General features: G+C 38.0%; 1 protein-coding gene and 1 long non-coding RNA gene across 10 annotated transcripts in view; one reads left to right on the top strand and one right to left on the bottom strand.

Moving 5' to 3' along the window:
• ANO2 (anoctamin 2) overlaps positions 1–22,397 on the top strand; it is a 245,212-nt gene that overhangs the window by 100,054 nt on the left and 122,761 nt on the right. For all 7 annotated transcript variants that reach the window (XR_002437744.1, XM_021393597.1, XM_021393608.1 and 4 more), the window contains one exon: positions 11,607–11,690. Coding sequence is in view for 6 of the 7 variants with exons in the window: in XM_021393597.1 (XP_021249272.1) it covers positions 11,607–11,690 (84 nt within the window). In the remaining variant the exon portion in view is untranslated. The remainder of the gene's footprint in view (positions 1–11,606; positions 11,691–22,397) is intronic.
• Positions 10,866–20,926, bottom strand: LOC110397409. Of its 3 annotated transcripts, none has more exons than XR_002437751.1 (5): positions 19,711–20,920; positions 18,202–18,237; positions 17,072–17,333; positions 13,474–13,657; positions 10,866–11,651 (listed from the first exon to the last, which is right to left on the bottom strand). It is a non-coding gene; the product is annotated as an uncharacterized LOC110397409 (long non-coding RNA). The 3 variants fall into 3 exon arrangements; XR_002437752.1 differs by lacking the exon at positions 10,866–11,651 and adding an exon at positions 16,046–16,247 and having other exon boundaries at positions 13,337–13,657; positions 19,711–20,926; XR_002437750.1 differs by lacking the exon at positions 10,866–11,651 and having other exon boundaries at positions 13,337–13,657; positions 19,711–20,917.

Here is a 22,397-nt window from a genome sequence, read left to right as displayed (position 1 = left end):
ACCTTTTGCAGTGGTCAGCTCCTTCAAGCCGCACCCACAAAAACGTCTGCTTATCTTTACAATCACAAGCAGAAGCACCCTGGCACGGTGACACCCACTGCTCACCCCTGTAGATAATTTCCATTTGTCGATTAGAGTCTTATCACCAAAAAGGCCTCATGAAGCAAACTTTGAGGCAAAAGAAAAAACAGTTCTTGTCTTCCACATTTATCCTTTAAATTAATGGAGACAAAGATACATTTTTCCATAAGAGAGATGTCGACATTGTGTTTCATCAGTGGGCTAATCACTTCAGGTAGTGAAGTCTTTACAGATGACTTTATATACTGATGAAAATCATGCTGGAAAATGGAAAATTGTGTCTGATCAGGTTAGGCTAGAAGGAAGTAGCAGGATCATTAGGAACACTCAGGATCACCTAAGAAAAGGGACAAGATGTTCAGGAGTATTAACAGTTTTAAGACCAGATGGAACTAAGTTATTTGTTATTAAAAAATCTTTGTAAAGGGAAGTTATGGAACCAAAACATGAAGGAAAATGATCATAAGAGTTGATGAGTTTAGACGTGCACTGTGAAAATTATGTTGAAATAAATGTGTTCTGTATATTTTTTGTGGACTCTTGACTATAAAAATTTCAGTAAAATTACTTTCTTTAAACATGCAAGGCCAAATCCTTTGCTTCAGAAGAGTCACACGAGATTCATTTAGCCACAGCAGTTTGAGGAAGCAGACTCCCCAAGGCTTATATGCATATGTGCATCTGGCAGCTGTACAGGCTTGGAGGATTTGAGATGTAGAAACATCACAAATAATATAAATAATAAACATAAATAATAATAGCATTGAGTTCTAGACTGCTAAATGGGTAACTGTTTTGAAAAACAGTTGAATGATTAATAACTAAAGAGGAAAAGAAAAAAAAGAAACAAAAAGACTAGAACCATGAAAACAGATATCCCATGAATCTTCAAAATACCATGAAAACACTCAGCATGACATACTAGATGTGTATCTGTGAAACCCAGTACAAGTTCTGCATTTATTTGTTTGTTTTTCTGTTTGTGTAATAAAAAATGTAGTTATCAATAAAGCTGAGGAAGATGTATGAGCAAACTCCCTTTTAGTTGTGATAGAAAGAGTAAAGAAGTTCTGAGGAACTCTAATTAATGATATGGAGAATAGAAACTACTGGCTTCCCATGAATCTTCAGAAGTTGTATTTCTAGGACCCAGTATGTTCCTGCTTTAGGTTTTCTGGGTGGAGAGACTGAGCCTTATTCTACCAACAGTCATCCAGAATGGAAATGCAATTATGATAGATGAAATCTTAGAACCTGGAACAGAAGTTGGAATAACAAATGGACAGACAGAAAAGTCCACACTAATTGAAATGCAAATGAGAGGAGGCATTATTACTCCACTAATCATGCTGTTACACTGTTTCAGTAACAAAGAGAAACTTAGCTGTCTGTCTTTGTTAGAAACATATCTGGTAAGTTACAATTTTAAGTTTAGATCCTCTGCTCTGTCAAATAATTGTTTTTTGTTGTTGTTGTTGTTTTTGGTGAATGTCAATTCCCAAGTTTCTTTTCTCTTTTTGCTATTTGATGGCTTTTAGCAAATAGTCACTGAACCGTTAAGGAAAACTTTAAGATACTCTGTGGATTATAACTGAGTTCATATAAAGTAACAACGAAGGTAGACTGGATAACAGAATTAAATATCAAACAGCCCTGTAGATATTAAATATGTTTACAGATATATCCTATTTTTTCCTCATTTTGGATCATGGTTTAATTTGAATTCCTCTACTAAATTTTTGTAAATTCTTATGAGCTGATTGATTTGATGTTTTCAGCTTGTCTTCCACATTGCAAAGTATGGAGCCAGACTCTTTTTAAGTTCTAATAATGTCTACTAAAACAACCTGTATAAGACATTTTTTATTTGCTTACAAAGAGGAGCAAAACACAGACTCTAATAAAATAACTGTGTATTCACAGTATAGCCCTCTTGGGAAAAGTGGTCAGTGATGGTAAAGAAAAAATATGTCTCTACAATAATTTGTATTGCCTCAAATCTCTCCCTTTCATCTTCACTACTTCTCAGGGGGAAGGAATGTTGAAAAACAAATGTTATCCCTTAGAAAGTAGGGGAAAGTATTTAGTACCATCTGTTGCTCCATTAGAAAAACACACATGAAGGCACACTTTAAACATGTTTTAATTTGTGAACAGGAACAAACAAAGCTGGTGGTAACTCCATTGCTTGCCAAGGAGTCAGTAAAGATACATTAATATTTTTTTTCATTCCAACACTGTCGATACAGAGAAGTATGACAATACGCTGGAGATGTAGTTCATTTTATTTCTCTTCTACTAGACCCATAAGCAAGCTATAATTTCCTTTCTTTTATTCCTTTTCTGTTATAATGACCTCCTGTATCCTTTCCAGAACTGACTAAAAACCCTTAAAACCTTTTGCTTCCTTATAGGTAGTCTTAATTCCTCTGGATGTTACCATGGACCACTCAGAGTGACATAATTTCTTGCCTCCTGAAATCCCCTGAGTTTACAAAAGAGGCTATCAACTCCACCCTTTGTTGCGTAAGCGCAGAAACAGGTAGTTGCTTCGAGTGGGAGCAGCAACTGGAATGAGATTGGAAGACTTGGAGTCATTGTTGATCAGGGCATGGTCACTGCATGGATGACGGAAAATAAGAGATAACTGCTAGAGGAAAGGGTTGATGAGGAGGAAAATCTTTCTTTCCAACAGTTCTCTGTCTTGGCCTACTGCAGCCTCTATCTTTATCCAGCACTGAACACCTTTAGGAACAGGGACCATTTCTATGCCCTTCCTTCCTCCTCTCCTCTTTCCCAGTGACACAGAAGAATATTTAGCAGGGTCTATCAGCAATGTGTTTCTTGCAGAGCAGAGAAGGTTAGAGGTAGCTGGCTTTGTGGAAGAAGGATATGGAATGAGGGGAAAGGATCTGATACTGGAAGGGAATATGTATTCTGAGGGAGACAGGTTTGAGGAGTAGGAGAGTGGACCTTCTCCATTCTCAGAGTCTCACAAGTACTACATGCATTTTCAGGTCCCTCAGTGACACAGTACTCTCTCTCCCAGCAATACCCTCATTCAAGGCCTCTTGGGCACCATTTGTTGCTGTTTTTTTCTCAGTCCCATTATTCCTGCTCTCTGTCCTCCTCTGTTGCCCTTAAGAAGTTCAGTTTTCCTATTTACTAAGGAAGGGCTTATCCACTGTTAAATAAATTAGCCACACTGGTAGCTTGCAAGATTAATCTTTTGGCAGCTTGCAAGGTTAACCTATTGATGTTAACAGGGCAATCAGAGTCTAGTCCTGACTTGGGAACCTCAGCACTATATTGCTCTGATCCTTGTATGGGAATGGAGGCTGCTATTCTTTAACCCCAAATGAATATGCAAATCAAGTGGTAATTTATGAAAAAACTCTTGTTTTAATGAACTGGAATAAAGAGGTGTAAATGTCACTTAATCTTGTGTAAAGTCTTCTATTTCATTGTTATTTATTTTATGATTTTTATTCCCATAAAGACACAGAAAGAATAAGCCAGACAAAAATAAGATGGAAGAGAAATAGCTCTTCTCTCAATCTGCACAAAGTACTAAACTCAGTGGAAGTTATTCATGGAAGTACTTACGAAGTTGAGACAGGATTTAAAATAATACTTTGTGATATTGTTTAATGACAGCCAAAATTGGTAATTGCTTATATGTTTAAAATGAATGTAAAGTTTCAAAACCCATATTTTGGATGTCAGAATTGATTCACATGATTTAGCTTGCTTTAGGCTTTTTAGAAATTTTATTCATTTTCCTTCATTTTCACATGCATATGGGCACTTGTGAGTTATGCAGTGTCACTGCAAACTCATGCCTACAAAAATTCTCACATGCTACAACTATATCAAATATGTGATTATGTGGTTTGATGTATTTTCTTTATTGAAAAAAGTTCCAGATGACCTTGCTTTATTCATTATTTTCAACAATACATACTGTGTCTTTTTTATTAGATTCATCCACAACTGTCTGGGTCAGACCTATAATAATAATAAACACTTAGAAAATATAAACACTTTTTCTAAACCCACATTTTGACTTCAAGTCAGTAAAACAGCACTGGCTTTTTAGATCTTTCTTTCCTGCTTCCATTCTAGATTACTCTGAAAGTAATGCCTCCAATTTATTTCCATGGAAACTACAATAGATACAAAGAGCACAATAATACTATTTGACAGAGAAAATTCTGATCTACAAAACACTATTTTCCAACACATTCACAGTGCAATGGAATTGCCAGGTCACAGCCTGAACCAGTAGGTGAGCACCGGAGTGGCCAGAGAAGGGGAGCTCACATCCACCCTTCCTCTCTGTCCCTTCCAGCCACGCTTACTGGAGCGTGTATGCACTCAAAGCCTGCATGGTTTCCCCCTGCCACCTCTTCCAGTGCACCAGAGTTTGAACCGGAGAGGGCTGCATTCCTGACCTCACCCTTTTTCTGAACTGTTGCTAGGAGGGGTGAGTTAATTCCTCTTGCTTTGTTATCTTGTTCTCTAGCACCTGTATCTCAAATAAAGGCTTTGTCATCACCTTTGTTTGCTTTACACACCACCATTAGCTATGCATTTTTTGCCAGTGATAAACAAGAGACTCCATACTGCGCTTGTAAAAATATGCACCAGTGGAGGTGACCCACTGTCTCTGTTGCCACTACTGAAAAGCACCACCCACCACCTCACTGTGATAGCATCCACTGTTTGGTCTCCATAAACATTCAGCAAATGTCAGTGAATGTCAGTGGGTACAATTTTTCCACAGGGAGGAATTCAGTTGCACACTTTTGCTTCATATGCACTTCCATGTCAGATGCTATTTTGTTAGACCTTCTCTTTGCTACAATCTCTTGCACGGCAAAAAAAAAAAAAAAAAAATGCAAAATAATACTGTTGGGAAAGGTTGACCTCTACCACCAACATCAACCTCTGGTGTTGTGGGCCAACATAGTAAAATAGGAAGCATTACTTTTGGAGCTGTCTCAGTTTGAAGAGTTAATCATGCAACAGCCCTCCCTTGAAGAAAGTGTGTGTGGGGGGGGTAGGAGGGAAGGAAGAGTCAAAAACCCGATTGAGATAGGAGAAAATAATTTATTTAAAGGAATGTGAGATAATACAGAATAATTAAGACTAATAAATCAAAACAAACAAACAAACAAAACAGGAGAAGAGAGAGAGAATCTATCCAGAGATTTATCAGCAGGCCCTCCACCACTCGCCTCCTAGAAAGAGACCAGAGAGCTCTTCCCCTGTCACTCAGAATCGGAAATCTTGTGGAGACTCCTGGGAAATGCAGTAGATCCTAGTATATCTTTCCTTTGGAGAGTTAGAACTCATGTGAGACTGCTAGAAATAAACAAGAAACAGGTCCCCAGTGCACTGCATTTTCTGCCTGTCACATGATATTGTAATATGGAATACGGATAAAACCAGCCTTTGTACTTTGCAGTACAGAAATATTTTTTGTGTAGGTTTATGTAAAAATCTTGTGCTCTGTACCTTGTTAACTAATATTCCCTTATACAATAATGGAATTCTCAACATCTTTGATTGTATGCTTACCATAGCATGTTCAAGTATGAGTGCATTAAGGTAGATGTCTAGAAATGAGATTTTCAAAGGGATCTGAAAATTAGATATTCAGATTTCGTTGTACTTTCTACAAAAAAAAAAAAAAAAAAGGGAAGCAGATTTCTTAGACCTCAGCAGCTCAACTGTTCTCTGCTATCTGTAGATAGAAAGGCCATCTGTACATTCTTGGTATCAATTCTGGTGTCTTATCTGTGATCATAATCTACTGACTAAAGCTGCAGAAAAATAGTTCCAGAAGTAAGCCGGGCAGTGTTTGTAGTGGAGGCAACCAATTAATGGCATGAGTTTTCAAAGGACATTGAGCAGGAGGAGGGAAGAATCAGAAATGCACAAGGGTTGGAAGAGACCTCTGGAGATCTGGTGCAGCTCCTTTGCTAAAGCATGTTACTTAGAGTAGGTTACACATTAACTTCCTGTGTTCCAGTTTGTGTCCATTACCCCTTGTTCTGTCCTTAAGCACCAGTGAAAAAACTTGGCACCACTTCTTGACACCTGCCCTTTAGATATTTACATGAAATTTTGATAAGATCCCCTCTCAGTCTTCTTCAATCTATTGGCCTTTCTTCATAAGAGAGATGCTTTAGGCCCCTAATTATTTTTGTAACCTTTGTCTGGACTCTCTCCAGCAATTCCCTGTCTTTCTTGAACTGGGAAACCCAGAACTGGACACAGTACTCCAGATGTGGCCTTACCAGGACAGAGTAGATGAGGCGGATAACCTCCCTTGACCATGCTCTTTCGGCCATGCTGTTTTTGCAAGAGGCATTGGTACAGCTGAAAAAAATTAATAAAACATGAAAAAAAAATTATGTTCAAAAATAGAATTTCAGTTTAGATTAGCTGTAGTATCTGTACTACTTCATACTAGATATGAGCCAATGCTCCTAAATGGATCATGGTTCAACTTGAAAAGTTCACAAGGGTTTGGAAATGCAGTGATCGGTCAGGTTGGTCACCTTCTACAACCAATTAATTCTGAATGTTGTAAAGCTTTTGTTGGCATGGTTCTGATGTGTATGATTTAGGTTGTTTATTATAAAGTATTCCTTAAAGTGTGAGTCAGGTTGCCAGTAAGCCATGGATTCCAGGTGAACACGCTGAAAGGGAGAATACTCCTTGCAAATGAAAATTTCAGAAATATCATAAATAGTGCTGAGAAAATACTATTTCATAAACAAAAATCCAGACTGATATTACCTGGTAGAGAATTTCATGGATAACAGAAAAAACAAGCTACTTATGATGCATTCTTATTAATATGTGAGAAACTGATAGGTACTTAGAGATCTGGTATGCTAAAAACGTTCTTACTTTATATTCACTTATCTAACTCTGCTAAGGGAACAACAAGGAAAGTAATGACATTCTCAGTAGTCCCATGCATCAGATTATTATGTTGTGAGTTTGATCTATCAATCAACTTGAACAGGTATTTGCCCATGAAATAATAAATTTAAAATATATGACCTCTGACAGGCTTTCATGGGATGAAACTATGAAACATTTGCCTCTTTCATGCATCAATTACCTTCTGTTTTAACTTTCTTTCAAACATTATTGGGGCCACTGAGGTGTGTAATGTGTCTTGGACCAATTACAAGTTCAAGGTCCAGTTTCTCACTTTTTTGATCTTGCTTAGAAGAAAAATACTTTCTCCTAGTTGAAGGTAACTATTCCTAAGCTTGTTAATTTGTAGGATATTTAATCTGGAGACCATAATGCTATGTTTGTTTATTTTGCAGTAGAATAAATAATTTTAAGTGTGAGTTGTGTATTAATTTTTCATAAATGAATTTATTGGACTAGTGATTTGGTCTAAAAAGACTGTGAGCATCTACCAATGATCCATTCACACATGTTGAGATACAAAATAAATCTTTCTTGGATGAGCATCCAATTACTAAGACAGTCCAAATGGGTCTTTGGTGTATAAAATAATATTTTCCTTATATTTTCCCCCAACTCCCCACTATGTCATCATCAGAAGTAACAGGAGTTTTTAACCCTTAATTTGCAATGGAGAACAACTGGGCTCTCTGTTGTACTCATTCCAAGTTTCCACCTTGGGGCATCAGTTGTGTAATTTCAGTTATTTTTTTCAGTGAATATTTGTGAATACCTTCCTTGCAATCAGTGTTCGCTACTTTGCTGCTCTGCTTGCATTCAACAAATTAGGACAAGGCTGTTGAATGAGTTCTCAGATCTTCTTAGACTTTCCTTAAGGAGTAACCAAAGCAGTGTGTTGAATTTTTTTTTGGCCTGTTAATCTGGGATAGTTTTCTGGTTTTGATTAGTAACTCAGATGTGTTCGTCATGAACATTTTGTAAAATCCTATTAAGACTTTCTTTCTAAATCAAAGAGGAACTGAGGAGATACACATTTTCTTTAGATATTCTTGTACTGACTCATTATATGCATAAATTTAATTTGCAGTGAATAGTGGACACATATGTTGCATGTTTGAGGCAAATGCTGGAGATAATTCTCAGGGAAAATTCCCACTGACGTCAATATGAGTTTTGTCTGAGTAAAAATTTCATAATTTGGCCTTTTGTTTTACAGGGTGAGAATTATCTTTTTCTACTCTGAGCACTCATTTGGCCTCCAAGTGCCTTGGCTAGCTTGATTTTCAGTAAATGTCTGGCAGCTGTACTGGCACACTTTCAGCATTATAGGATTCATATTTATCCTTATATGGACATTTGGACTTCTTCAAGTCATGACAACTATTTCTAGCTCATTGCCCTGACTGTAGAACTCTCCCCATTTTCAGACAAAGAATTGTTTCTGAATCCCACCCTTTTTACAGCAGAGTGGAACTTCTCCTTTACATCCATGTACATAAAATCAAAATTTATATAAAATATCACTAAATCTGTATTATAAACTATTGTTTCATGTGGTATTCTCATAGAAAAATATATAGACACCTGTATTCCAAGAGGTGCTGTGGTCTCTTTAGTCAAGGGTAAGATAACTTGCCAGATTCAGAGAAAACAGTTAAACTGTTCTGATCCACATGTAGGTGTGTGAAATGCAGTTAAAGAACATTGGAATGGTTACTAGGAAAATTATACGTAACTTGACCAAATTTGAACACTTAAGGATAAACTGATAGTAGCAAAGAAATGCTACAGTGATTCCTGAATGTCATTAATTGTGGTATTGATTTTTAAGTGAAGCGTAAGTAATGCAAAAGGACTCTGTGATGTAAAATGATAATTGCACCGTTTGAAGCAGAGATCTACTGAAGGTAGATCAATTGGTACCCTTCCTTGCTTTCTTCTTGAATATATTTTATTAATTGAATAGTATATGAAATTAGAAGTGTAAAACAAGCTACTATGCTAGAATTTACTTTGGATTTGTTTGGTATACTATCATAATACTAGAGTTTCAGAGTCATATTTGTACTTGAATTTTAGAGAAAAACTTCCTGCAAGCCTACCACATTAGTAACAGATTCCCAGGGATCGGTAGAAAGCAAATATCATTAACGGGACTGCCTTTTAAGGCAGATACACAAATTACCTCTTCATAGAGGTAAAAAAGACATGGAAATGCTAATTTAAGGCAGTTATTTAAATGCCAGTGTGTTCACATACCTGTTCTACATGTCAGGAACAATCATCGATCAGGATGAATAACATATTCGATCAGAGTGTCTATGAATTAGGGTGCAACAGAGAATGTTTGAGATGGTAATGAAGATGTTGCAGTTAGGAGAAAACAAACAGTGCATATATCCCCCAAGGGGACTTTTGAAGTTCCAAGCAACCCCTGTCCTATTACTCATTAGGATTGTTTTTTTTGGTGTTTTTTTTTTTTTCCAAAATACTTTTATTCTCTTGTTTCAGATTTATGAAAAAGTGTTATTGATTTTTTTTGGCTAGGCTGATAAACATATAAAAAAATTATAGTAAGAGTAGATGACATGACCAACGATACAGATCTGAAATGTATGCAACTGGGGTACTTGTGCTGAGAGCCAAATTGATTTGCGGAATCAAACTCCATAACCTGAGATTAGGTTATAAAGCAGGTATGTATTATTACGGTGCTGCACCCACACCGGATGCGAGGGGGGTCACTGCCCTACCAAACTCGCATAACCATGGGCAGAAATGTTAGATATTTAAAGGCTAAGCTTATACATATTCAGCAGGTTTCCCGGGACCCATCTACATATTCATCATTTCCTGGGAATTCCTTTGCATATGGTCCCTCCCCCTGGCGCATGCGTTGTAGTTCCTCCTAGTGGTCATTGGATAAAGGCTTGAGGTCTTCCTCCCCCCTCCTGGTGGTCGTTGGATGAAGGCTCGATGTCTTCATCACTCTGCCCTTTTCACCCTACTGCTGCTTTGCAGAGTTACTCCGCCTTCGGCCAGGTTCCTTCTACTGGTCCCTGCTGATAACAGAGTTTTGCCGAGTTTCTTATCTTGCCTTACATTCTACTTACCCCAGCCCATGCAACAGTTAAGCCTTCGATTGTCCTTTCTAACTCAGCATAGCCCCTCTTTTATCCCTGTACCCTAACACTAGTTTCCCCATTGGCTGAGGTACTCAGGATTCACATTCTTCTCAATTCACCTGTCAGCCATCCCCCTAGTAGGTACCCTCCTAGCTTCCTTTGTTTATACTTAATATATAAATCTGAGTTCAGAGTTAATTGTTTAGTCCAACTAGAACTATCTCTGTATCCTGTAAAGTCTACCACTCTTCATTCTGCTCAGCAAACAAGATTTACATGCAGATGCTAAACTAGCACTTCTTGCCATATACCTGCAAGATAAGTTTGTTTAACAAGATCTTTGTGACTGAAACTCTTCTTCTCAGCTTTTTCTTTATCTTGTTTGTCAGGAACCCTCTATCCTTTCCTTTGTTCTTCCCAAATTTTATATTGCAATGACACTTTATCCTTGTTTTTCCTTCACTCTGCATCCCATAACGTATTCCACATCACTAGGTAATGATTCCCTTAGTCCAAAAGGTGCTGTGGCATTGACTCATCTATGTGGTTTAATTGTGAATAAGCGATCTAGTGTAATTTTCTTTTTTCTTGTCTTGTCCCACTCAGTGTGTCTTGAGGGAGGTGAATCTTTTCCTATCTCCTGAGTCAAGTCTCCTCTAGTCAGAAAAGGGTCACTGCAGTGATGGAGTCATCCAAGACTCAGGGGAATAAGACACAGCAATTTATTGAGAGCTTTCTTAACAACAACTACTACTTGAAGGTAAAATTGGCTAATTTGCTAATTACAATTAATAAGCATTAAAGGTAAGACAATATTAGGCAGCGGCTACTACAAAGAGTGAAAGAATAAAAGAAGATGAAAAGATAGAAAACAGGGAGAGACAGACAGATATACAAACACAGCAAAGCAAAGCAGTTCACTGCTCCCTGATCCAACAATGTCTTGGTTTCAGGTGCTGATGTGCAGCAGTGATGGGTCATTGGAGGTTGTGTTGTTCAGTTGAAGATGACTATACAACGACAGTAAAACTCTTACAGTCTGAAGTGGCTGAGCCACTACTTTTGAAGTGACAGCTTCTGGCTTCAGGATCTCAGCAAGAACTCCTTTATTCCTGTCTTCCAGGTCTTGCAAATTTAAGTCAGCAGAGAAGTGAAAGCAGGGAGATGCCAGCTTGTATCTTGTCTTCACAGGATACAATGCTGTCATCTCTTTATCTCCTGTATCAAGCTGTTTTCATTTGCTCCCAGACCAAGTCTTCAGCCAATAAACACTCCTGGTCCTTCCTTTTGAAGGTGAACAACTCCAAAGAGACGCTTCCAAATGTAAAATTGTCCACATAGTGATGTTGATTGCCTCATGTTGATTTGAGACACTCCTTACCAGTCCCAGATATTTCTTGATCATAATGTTTATTTTCTACTTTTATTCAATTTTTGTAGGAACATCCCAGAGCAGAGTATGAAACCAAACTGCTGCAGAAAAAGCTGAAAAACAAAAGCATGAAAACAGAAAATACAAATGAAGTAAGTTACAGCTTATCTTTTCACTTATAATTTATATGTTTTATCTCAATTATCTTTCTGTCTGTCTCCGATGGATAGTTTGCAAAACACACTTCTTGATGATCTTCATCTGTCTTGCATTCTCTATGCTATTGGCCTGGTATTATGCAGCCTTGTAGCATGATTGAAAAGCTCTAAGATCATTGCTTTTCTAGCTCTGCAAAGTAAATCATTTTACTTAGGAATAAGTAGATCTAGTCTGCAGAGTAATGAACAATTAATAAGAAAGGAAAATCATCAAAAGAATTCTTGTAGCAATGACCAAGGATTTCAGTACTTTTTGGACAATAAAGAAAACAAAATTATTACAGAGATTTCATTGGCATAGTTAACACTAGCATCTTAGGTCATGCTGCAGTTATGTATCTGTGCAGTTTTGATAGCATTTCCAGTATAAATGGAAAAATTAAAAGTAAAAAAAATTAAAAATAAAAAATAGCAATTGATGTATTATTTTTAGCTTGAAACGTGTTTAGGCTTTCTCTGGTTATTTCAAACCTAAGCACAAGAACCTTTTTCACAATACCTGCTAGCAAAATGCTGTTTGCACTCTATGCCATAAGCATTTGCAAGTCCCTGTAGAATTTATCCACTGGGCTTGATTAACAATTTATTATTTTCTGTAGGCCACACATGCCAGCATACAAACCCACATCCAGTTTCCATGTAGAAGAAAACTTTATTTAGACATTGGCAACCAGTATCTGAAGTGGAGAACACTACTGTTTTGAATGTCAGCCTTGTAGTACATGAAAGAACTTGACTACCATTTTCTTCCGCTGATCACCATAAAACTGTGATATGTTTCCAGTGTAGTATTCATCTTGTTAAGACTGCTTTTCATCGAATGGGCACAACTAAATGCCACAGAAAACAGTGGTAGCATTCTTAATTGCTTTAAATGGCTTTGGATATGGCCCCGTACAAGCAGAGACCGACACAGGAGAATGAGGAGGTCTTCCCTTACACAGTGAGCATTTCCCTACGCTTTCTAAGTAAGGGATCAAAGTTTGTAGAAGATGAATAAAACAGCTGCTGACATTCAGCTCTTTCTGACTTAGCCTTGTTAAGTGAAATCTGAAAATAAGTAAGCAAGAAGTGCTGCAGAATATTAAACTTTCGCAGACATGAGGCAGAGTTAGATATTAGCCTTCTTAAATGAGAGAAAGGAATTACAGATTGGAAATGAATTTAAGGTGAAATAAACCAATGAAAAATGCTGAGTGTAGGTGGAAAATGAAGATCCAGCACTACATTTAGCAACAATTTAAAGATTCAGCATGTACAATGAGAACTCATTTCAGACATCATGAAGAGAAAGGCTTTTCTTGGGATATTTTCTATGCAACTAATTTATGTGCTAAGGTGATTGGAAAAATAACACTTGATATGACAAAAAAATTGGAGATTTGATTAAAGCTTTCCTAGCAGTCTTCTTTCTCTAGTGATAGGAAACAAAATCCTACTTTAGAAATTGATGTAGGTCGTGTGAACGGCAAAACTAGTTTTCAGTACTATTTAATTTTGAAGTCATTTTGAAAAAAAGATTCCAGCTCGAGTAATTCAGGTTTGTTTTTTTTTTTTTTGGTTTCCCAAAATAATCTCAGTCAGTTTTTTAAACTTTATTAAAATAAAGTACTTTGACATACACAATCAAACAATTGTAGAGAGCAAAAAGCCATTCATAGAGCAGAAAATTTCATATGGATTGATTAAGGCAACTATTTAAGAAATATATTCATACAATTTATATAACACCATCCCTCCCCAAATTGCAGACATGTATCCCGAACTTCTGAGCAGTTTTCAGTCAATATTTTGGTTACTCCTTCTGTTGCAATCAAATTTTTGATTTCACGCAAAAAAGAAGGCCTTCTCTCTTCCCTTGCTTGGGAGGTGTGCTGTTTCATGCTTCATGCCTCAATATCCTATAAGGGCAAAAAATACTTGTATGAGAACTTCTGAAAAGGGAAAAGCTCAGTTCCTCACTTGAACTGCCATGTTTAATATAACTGTTGAAATCATGGAATGGCTTAGGCAGGAAGGGACCTTAAAGATCATCAAGTTCCAACCTCCCTGCTGTGGACAGGGTTCCCATCCAATAGATCAGACTGCCCAGGGCCCCATTCAACCTGGCCTTGAATGACTCCACAGCTTCTCTGGACAACATATTAAAGTGCCTCGCCACTTTGAGTAAACAATTTCTTCCTAACACCTAATCTAAATCTACCCTCTTTTAGTTTAAAACAATTCCTCCTTGTCCTATCAGACTGCGTAAAAAACTCAGTTCTCCTCCTAATTATAAGCTCCTCTTAAGTACTGGAGAACTTGAAATCTCTCGAGAGCCTTCTCTAAGCTGAGCAGGCTCCATCAATGTTTCTTCATAGGAGAGGTGCTCCAGCACTTTGATCATTTTTGTGGCCTTCATATAGACCTGCTCCAACACCTCCACATCTTTCTTGTGACTGGGGCCCCAGGCCTGAACACAGTACTCCAGATAGGGCCTAACAAGAGGAGAGTAGTAAGGACAATCACCACCTTCTCTCTCCCTGCTGGCCAACCCTCTTTTGAGGCAGACCAGGATGCAGCTGGCCTTCTGGGCTGCTCCTGACTCATGCCCAGCTTTTTGTTTAACAGGACCCCAAAGTCCTCCTCTGCAGTGCTGCTCTCATTGAGTTCTTCTCCTAGTCTGTACACATGTCTAGGATTGTCCTGACTCAAGTGCAACACCTCATACTTTGCTTAATTGAACCTCATTAGGTACATGTGGGCCCATGTCTGTCCAGGTCCCTCTAGATGGTATCCTTTCACTCTATGGTGTCACCTGCAAACTTGCTGAGGGTGCACTTGATCATCTACGATCACTGATATGATACTGATATCTATGATTATTTATGACCATCATCTACATCAGTAATAAACACAGTTTAAGAACACTGGTCCCAAGACTGACCCCTGGGAGACATCACTCATGAGCAGCCTCCACCTAGTTATACAGCTGCTGATAACAACCCTCTGGCCACAACCCTTCAAGCAGCTGTTTATCCACCAAATACCTCTGCCTTCAAATCTGTATGTCACCAATTTAGAAGCAAGGATGTGGTGTGAGACCATGTCAGTTCCTTGCACAAGTCCAGGTAGATGACATCAGTTACCCTTTCTTGGTCCACCAATGTGGTCACTCCTTCATAGAAGGCCACCAGATTGGTCAGGAATGATCTGCCCTTGGTGAAGCTATGATGACTGTCTCAGATCACTTCCTCATCTTGTACATGCCTTAACATGCTTTGAGGAGGATCTGCTCCATGTTCTTCACAGGCACAGTCACGAGGCTCATGGGCCTGTAGTTCCCCAAGTCTACCTTTCTGCATTTCTTAAAAATAGGAGCAATGTTTCCCCATCACCAGGAATCTCACTTGACAGTCAAGACTTTTCAAATACGATAGACAGTGGCTTGGCAACAACATCAGTCAGTTCCTTCAGAATCATTAGATGCATATTATCCAGCCCCATAAACTTGTACACATTTAGACTCATGAGGTGGTCTCAGACTTTCTCTGCTCTTACAGAGAGATGATTTTCCTCCCCTGACCCCCACCCAGAAGTTCAGCTCTGTAAGAGGCACGGGAAGCCTGACTAGCAATGAAGACAAAGAACTCGTTGAGTACCTCAGCCTTCTCCATGTCTGCTGAAGCCAATTCATGCTTCTCATATATCAGAGGGAATACACTCCCCTTTGCCTGTCTCTTCTTACCTACATTTCTTTAGAAACATTTTTTTCTTCTTGCTTTTTTCACATCCCCTGCCAAGTTCCATCTGTGCCTTGATGCAAGCCACTCATTCCTGCTCTCACTGCCTATGCTTTTCCTTCTTATCCCTCAGTTTGAGCAGCAGGTTCTTGCTCTGTCATATTGGTTTCTTCTCTCCTCTGCCTGATTTCTTCTGCTGGGGAATGGAGAGCTCTTGTGCTCTCAGAAAATTGTCCTTAAAGGGCTACCACCTGTGTTCCATTCCTACATCCCTAAAGACAGTTTCCTGGGGTCTGACCCAGTAATTTCTTAAACAGCCTGAAGTTTGCTCTCCTGAAGATAAGGGTCCTGACACCTGGTGCTTTGCCACACCCACATTCCTTGAGATCATGAACTCAATCAGGGCACAGTCTCTACAGCCCAGGCTTCCTCTGATCTTAACCTCTTTAATGATCTACTCTACATTGGTTAGCACCACATCTAGTAATGCCTAACCTCTTGTTAGGCATTCTGTCCAATACCTGGACCAGGAAGTTACCAGAAGACCATGGACTGCTTGCAGCTTACCATGTTGCTTTCCTAGCAGATATCCAGTAGTTGAATCACGATGTGAGCCTGTGAGTGCAATGCCTCTTGTAGCTTCTGCTTTGTCAACAAGCTCCCCTTGACCAGACAGCCTGTAGTAGACTGTTACCACCAGATGTCCTTGATTGATCTGGTTCCTGATTTTAACCCACAAATGTACCAATGCATTTCACTTTGGAAAATCCTGAGAAGTTAGACATTAAAACTGATGAGTACTGAATACCAGAATAGCTATTCCACCTGATTTGTTTGAGGTTTTAATCCTTTCCTTCTCTGCCTTTGGATAGAGGTATGTTTTACTCACTGCAGGACTCAGTATCAACAAGCCATGCAAAAGCTACTAAAGCATAGGCTTCTGTGAGATCCCTTCATCAGTACTTTCATCTTCTTGGGTAGAAGCCAGGGTACAAGATTTTATTACATTAATAACGCAAATCCTCTAGTATTGGGCTTTTCATCAAAGTAGAAGTCTCTCTGTAGTTTAAGATTCCTTCCCTGTTTCTTCATTTGATATGAATACATAGATGCCTGTGAAGTCTCAGTCTCACTGTATCTTCATGGACAGTCATGCCATGACAAATCTCTGCCTGAATATTTTGATAGCTACTATGATTTTAAGTCATTTCTTTTGCATATAGCAGGTAAATAGCTGTGATTTGCCATATGCTCTGACACTAGTGGCTAAAACTTCTAAATACTTATTTAATTTGAAGTCAGAAGTCTGCAGTTTGGCAGCTGATGCTTGATGGGATAGAAATTATGCTAAAATTATGGTTACTGTGAGAATACTGAAGTAGAGCTTACTTAGACATATATTTCTATAACATTACTAGTGTTTTTTTCCAGTATGTTAATTCCTCTGTTCTGGTGAGGATGTAACTAGCTTTACAGCAAGAAACAGAGCTTTTACATGGAAAGCTTGTGTACAGTACAATTTCATTGTGTCCTGAATATGGATACAATTATGAGCAAATCCTCGTGAACAAGTTATAAAGTAGAGATACTCACCATCAGGGATCCAGTGATGTCTTGTTAACCTGTACAGCTGCAGTTCAGTGGAGGGAGCACTCTGAACTTTGTTTTTTTATTCTTCATTCTGCTCTCATGCACCTCTGGTTGCTCAGGGCAACAGCACCTGCTCCCCACCATTGGAGTGGTCAGCAGTTGATCATGCAGCAATCACATGCCTGCTACCTGGTAGACAGTTGGGCATGCACGCTAACTCCATAGCAGTCAATTTCTCCAAGACAGCCCCAGAAGTCAGCCTGACCTGCAAGCATTAGCCAAGAGCCAATTCTTCCTGGTCACTTAATCACACAAGTTTCTCTTACCAGTCTGATCATGATCTCAGCCAGGTACTACTGAACAGTCTTCTAGACAATAGTGCTTTCTTCCAGCTTCTCACAGTGGAAAGATTTATTCTTACAAGTTCTACTCACCATTCCTTGAATGGAATCAAACTTCTGTTCAAGTAGTAAAGTATTAGTTCTTAATTCTGCAGTTACTCCAGATGACTAAATATCATATTCTGCCCAGTGAAAGGCTATAATAACAGGTTACAAGTTTATAGCAAAGTCTCAGCTTAAAAAAAAAAATAAGACTCCAGATGTCTGCTGGGTTTGATTTAATGCCAATGCTTGAATGAAGAAAACTAGAGTATTCTCCCTTTCCTGTATCTGGTTACAAACTCCTTTATCTGAGTGTATATATATATATATTTACCTTCTGTTGAAGATATTTATAAGGAAAGTTTTATGCTATTGATCTCCAAGGTCAAAACAGAAGCCTAAATTTCGGACAAATTTACATAAATTGGCTGTGGAAACAGCATTCAGGTAGTTGCTAAAATGATTATGATATTATTATATTAATGAATACTGCAATCATGCCTGCATTTTTAATTAAATAAATTACATTTACATTAAATTCCTTTGGGTATCCACTCTCTGAAGAGCTAAAGAAGCCAGTTGAAACTGCTCAACTTTCTCAGCTATTATCACTCTTAATTGGAAAAAAAAACACTTGCCTGCTGATCTTTTTTTTTTTAATGACACACTTGATTTAGAAATAGGATGGCAAACTTATGGGAAGATCTTTCACTCTGGTATTTCACAGAATAGATAAACTTGAATTCTTACCTGGACATTCAAAGACTTTTATTCTATTGATGTCACCTGGGAATCATACAACCAAATTTAAGAATAAAGACTTAATACATAATGTGAAACAACTGTAGCCTCAGAGACGGTAATAATATGAATTAAAATGGAATTTGATCTTTTCAAACAACTGTTAGAAATACAACTCCCCATATGATTTCCATGTATTCTTAAAACTCCACAGAATAAAATCAGAAAAAATTAAAATGAAGCTTCTACAACTGTTTGACACCGAAGTGGAAGAACAGTTCTATTTTTTACTGTTGTCTTTAGCCTTATTGCCAAATTTAGCTGAAAATCTACAATTAAATTACTCTCGTGTTTGAAGACTCCACCACACTGACATGGTAATCTGAATAATTCCAATCCTTCCCACTCCTTCACCAAACAACAATAAAGAAAATCCTCAGATTAGAAACAGAACAATTCCTTTAACATCAGCCCAGAATGTTTCTTAACTCAGACGCCAGTTGTCATCTTTCCCTAGTCTAGAAAATTTCAGCAGCTTAGGGAAAGCATAGACAACTTCCTCAATCAAGCATTACACTTTTATGCTTAAATTGGGCCTCATTTTCATGTTCTGTACTAAGTTTTCTTATTAAGGTGAATCACTTGAAAAAAACAGATCAGACCTCATTTTTAAAATGAAATTAAATAACGTTTTGAAAGTGCTGATATATCTCCTGTGTTCCAAATAGACTTTTAAAGTTAACTTACTCCTTCTCTTCTTCCATTACAGTGGAAGTGGGCTCCTATCATAGCCCTTTCTATTCTTTTTCTCCTCTTTCCCCAGATTCTTTTCTTTTACTCCACCTCTAAATATTTGTCCTTATTTCTCCATATTCTGTATCTCATGTTTTCCTTATCAGTGCATATATGCTATGTCTCACTAAGTGACAACAATATAGCAAAAATACAGTAGCCAAGTTGCTGAAGGGGGAGAAGATCATGTGTATGCTTACAGAGTAATTGCTATTAGTTTTAAGTTTAGGAACAGCTTGGTTGAAGTTTACACTTCAGTGCTGAAATTTGCAGTGTTGATTGTTTGTTCTGATAAACTGAATGTTCAAGCAACTTAAAAATCAAAATAAGGGAATCTTCTAAAGAGATAGAAAAACAATTATTTTTTTTAAAATAGTGCATCAATAGAAAGGAATGAAAGATCCTTACTTAAAGATTGCCTCATTCAAAACTGCAAGTAAGAACAGCAGTAAAATTGTACTAAACAGGAGTTCTCACAGAGAAAATCCATCCTTCTCACACATTCCTTAGAAGTGTTTGGTTAATTTCTGCCTGCAGCTTTCAGATATAACTTTAAAGAAATCAGCAACCTAACAGAATACAGAAAAAAATTAATCCAGTTTATGTAATTCATAAGTGATCTGCTCATGAATAATTAAAATTCCTTCTGATAAGTTCTTGACAACACCAAGAATAATATTCACAGGCAAGCCAATAGTCATATACAAGCAGTAGAGTTAAACTCACCCAACCAGTGAAGGGGATCACTGATTGTACAGCACTCCTCCCCAAAGAACAACCCAGGTCCAACAGGTCCTCCCTTTTCTGCGGCTATCCCTTATATTAACCCAGAGTGGCTCCACCCTGGGTCCACCCCTTCTGGTCACATGGGGAACACAGGTGCAAACATTTGCCGGGGCTGCCTAGGCCAGCCACACCCCTTCACCAGGTGCTCAATCACCAGTTCAAGGTGTGACCTAACAGTTCTGCTATGATAATACAGCATACTTTTGAAATTTCAGGTTTAAGATGTTTCCAAATATACTATGTAAGGAAAGAGTCTTTTTATGCTTGAATTTTTGTGGGACAAATACTCCATCACTAATTTTTCACTTTTTGTCCTGGTGCATGCAGCACGTATTAAAGGATATCAGTAAAACTATTTTACCAGGCCTTTTGAGGTAATGGATTTGGGACAATGATAAGGTGTGCTACCTTATCAATCCTCCTACGCAGTTGCTAACATACAAAAAAAGGTGTTTTATTTATTGGAAATTATTAGTTATTGTAGCTGTTTCATTTACTTGAGCTTTTCTGAAGGATAACTTACAAATACTATGCAAAACAAAAGGAGATGTTTTTCTCTTGACAAAAGTGATTCTGAATAACAATAAAATTAAAACTAGTAGGATCTTCTTGGGCAATGTTTTACGGGCAAAGATGATCAAATATAGAAATGTGGAATATGTGGCCTTAATTTATAGATAAAGCAAACAAAACAATTTCAAATAACTCTCATTTCTATAAACTTTAACCATAAGAAAACCATTGCTTTTGTTTTCTTTTCACTGGATCTGTTATCAGCTACCTGGTAACATGGCAAACTGCAGTGTTTTTAAAGAAATATCATTGCAAGCTTGTGAGTTATAGTACTGAATATTATGAAGGAAAACAACAGAACTCTAGAGGAATTGCTTCACGTGTACTTCTTGAAATGGTCTGCTATTCTCAAAACAATATTGACTGGTAATATGCTGCACGTGTTAAATAAAAAATCATAGAATCATAGACTGACCTGGGTTGAAAAGGACCTCAAAGATCATCTAGTTTCAGCCTCCTTGTTGAGTGTAGGATCGCCAGCCACTAGACCAGGCTGCCCAGAGCCACATCCCGCCTGGTCTTGAATGCCTCCAGGGATAGGGCATCCACAACCTCTCTGGGCAACCCGTTCCAGTGCATCACCACCCTCTGACTGAAAAAATTCTTCCTAATATCCAACCTAAATCTCCCCTGTCTTAGTTTAAAACCATTCCCCCTTGTCCTATCACTATGAACCCATGTAAACAGTCATTCCCCCTCCTGTTTATACATTCCCTTTAGGTACCGGAAGGCCACAATGAAGTCTCTCCAGAGCTTTCTCTGCTTCAAGCTAAACAACACCAGCTTACCTACAAATAAAAAATAAGCTAAAGGTTATAAAACTATAAATAATATAACCTATAAATGTTGTTTCTTACTGGAACAAGGTAATCTTAGAGAAACAAAGAGAATCAGTTAGTAAGGTATGCTGGACTGAAAAGCTTTGAAAGTTGAAGTGGATTAATATGTCAAAGTTCTACAAATTATTGTGAGTTGACATTCAAAGAGTGCATGAAAAGACTGGTAGGAAAGGGCTCTGGACCATAATTAAGCTCAATCATATTTAAAACAAGAGAAAACAAACCCCAAACCTTTAGACCTTAAGAAGACAGTTCACGATGATTAAAAAAGTATTTTCTCAGCTGCAACGTTGAAATGAAAATCTGCGAAAAAACTAATTTTGAATTAAACTTTTAAAAGAAAATTAAAACAATCAATTGAAAGATCTTTAAATGTACTGATTAAAAATGAACAGAAAATTATTGGCATCTGTGTAGTAAGAAGAAGATTCTAATTGCCAATGATGGACTTTTCCTCCAGGATAATGATGATTTTAATACTAGTGACAAAGACAAGTAAACTAATTAGAAAAAAGGGAATGGGAGGATGTCAGCTGTGTAATCTGTATCTAAATTTGCACCAGCACAGGCTGAAGGATGACTGGCTGTAAAACAGCTCTGCAAAAAATGACTTTGGTGTTCTGGCTGGTAAGCTGAACTTGAACCAGCAATGTGCCCTTGCAGCTAAGGCCCACAGCATCCTGGGTTGCATTAGGAAGTATGTTCCCAGCAGATTGAGAGGAAATCCTTCCTCTCTAGTCAGCCCTCGTGAGTGCACACACAGAGTGCTGTTCCCATTGTGCACTCTCTGGAACAATGGAAATGTGGACATACTGGAGTGAGGCCAATGAAGAGCTGCTAAGATGTTTAAAGTGTTGGAGCATCTCACATACCTTTGTATGAGGTATCTCTGTTGTTGAAAGGCTGAGAGAGATTGTTGAACCTGAGGAAGTGAATACTCATGGAAATTAATTTGTTCAAATACCTGGTATGGGATTTAAAAAAGATGGAGCCAGTCTTGTTTCATGGATTTCCAGAGAAAGGACAAGAGGCAATGTACACTAACAGAAATACAGGAAATTTCACTTTTTCATTTCTGTAATGATGGTCTAACAATGGAATAAGATACCAGGAGGGACTGTGGAGCCTCCATACCTGAAAATATTTAAGGCCCAACTGGACACAAACCTGAGCAACCTGCTCTAATTGTCCTTTCTTTATAAAGGGTATTGGGCT

This window comes from Numida meleagris, chromosome 1, assembly GCF_002078875.1.
Source record: "Numida meleagris isolate 19003 breed g44 Domestic line chromosome 1, NumMel1.0, whole genome shotgun sequence".
NCBI classification, from domain to species: domain Eukaryota; kingdom Metazoa; phylum Chordata; class Aves; order Galliformes; family Numididae; genus Numida; species Numida meleagris.
Note: the sequence above shows the minus strand (reverse complement) of the source record. Positions and strands in the feature narration are given on the sequence as shown.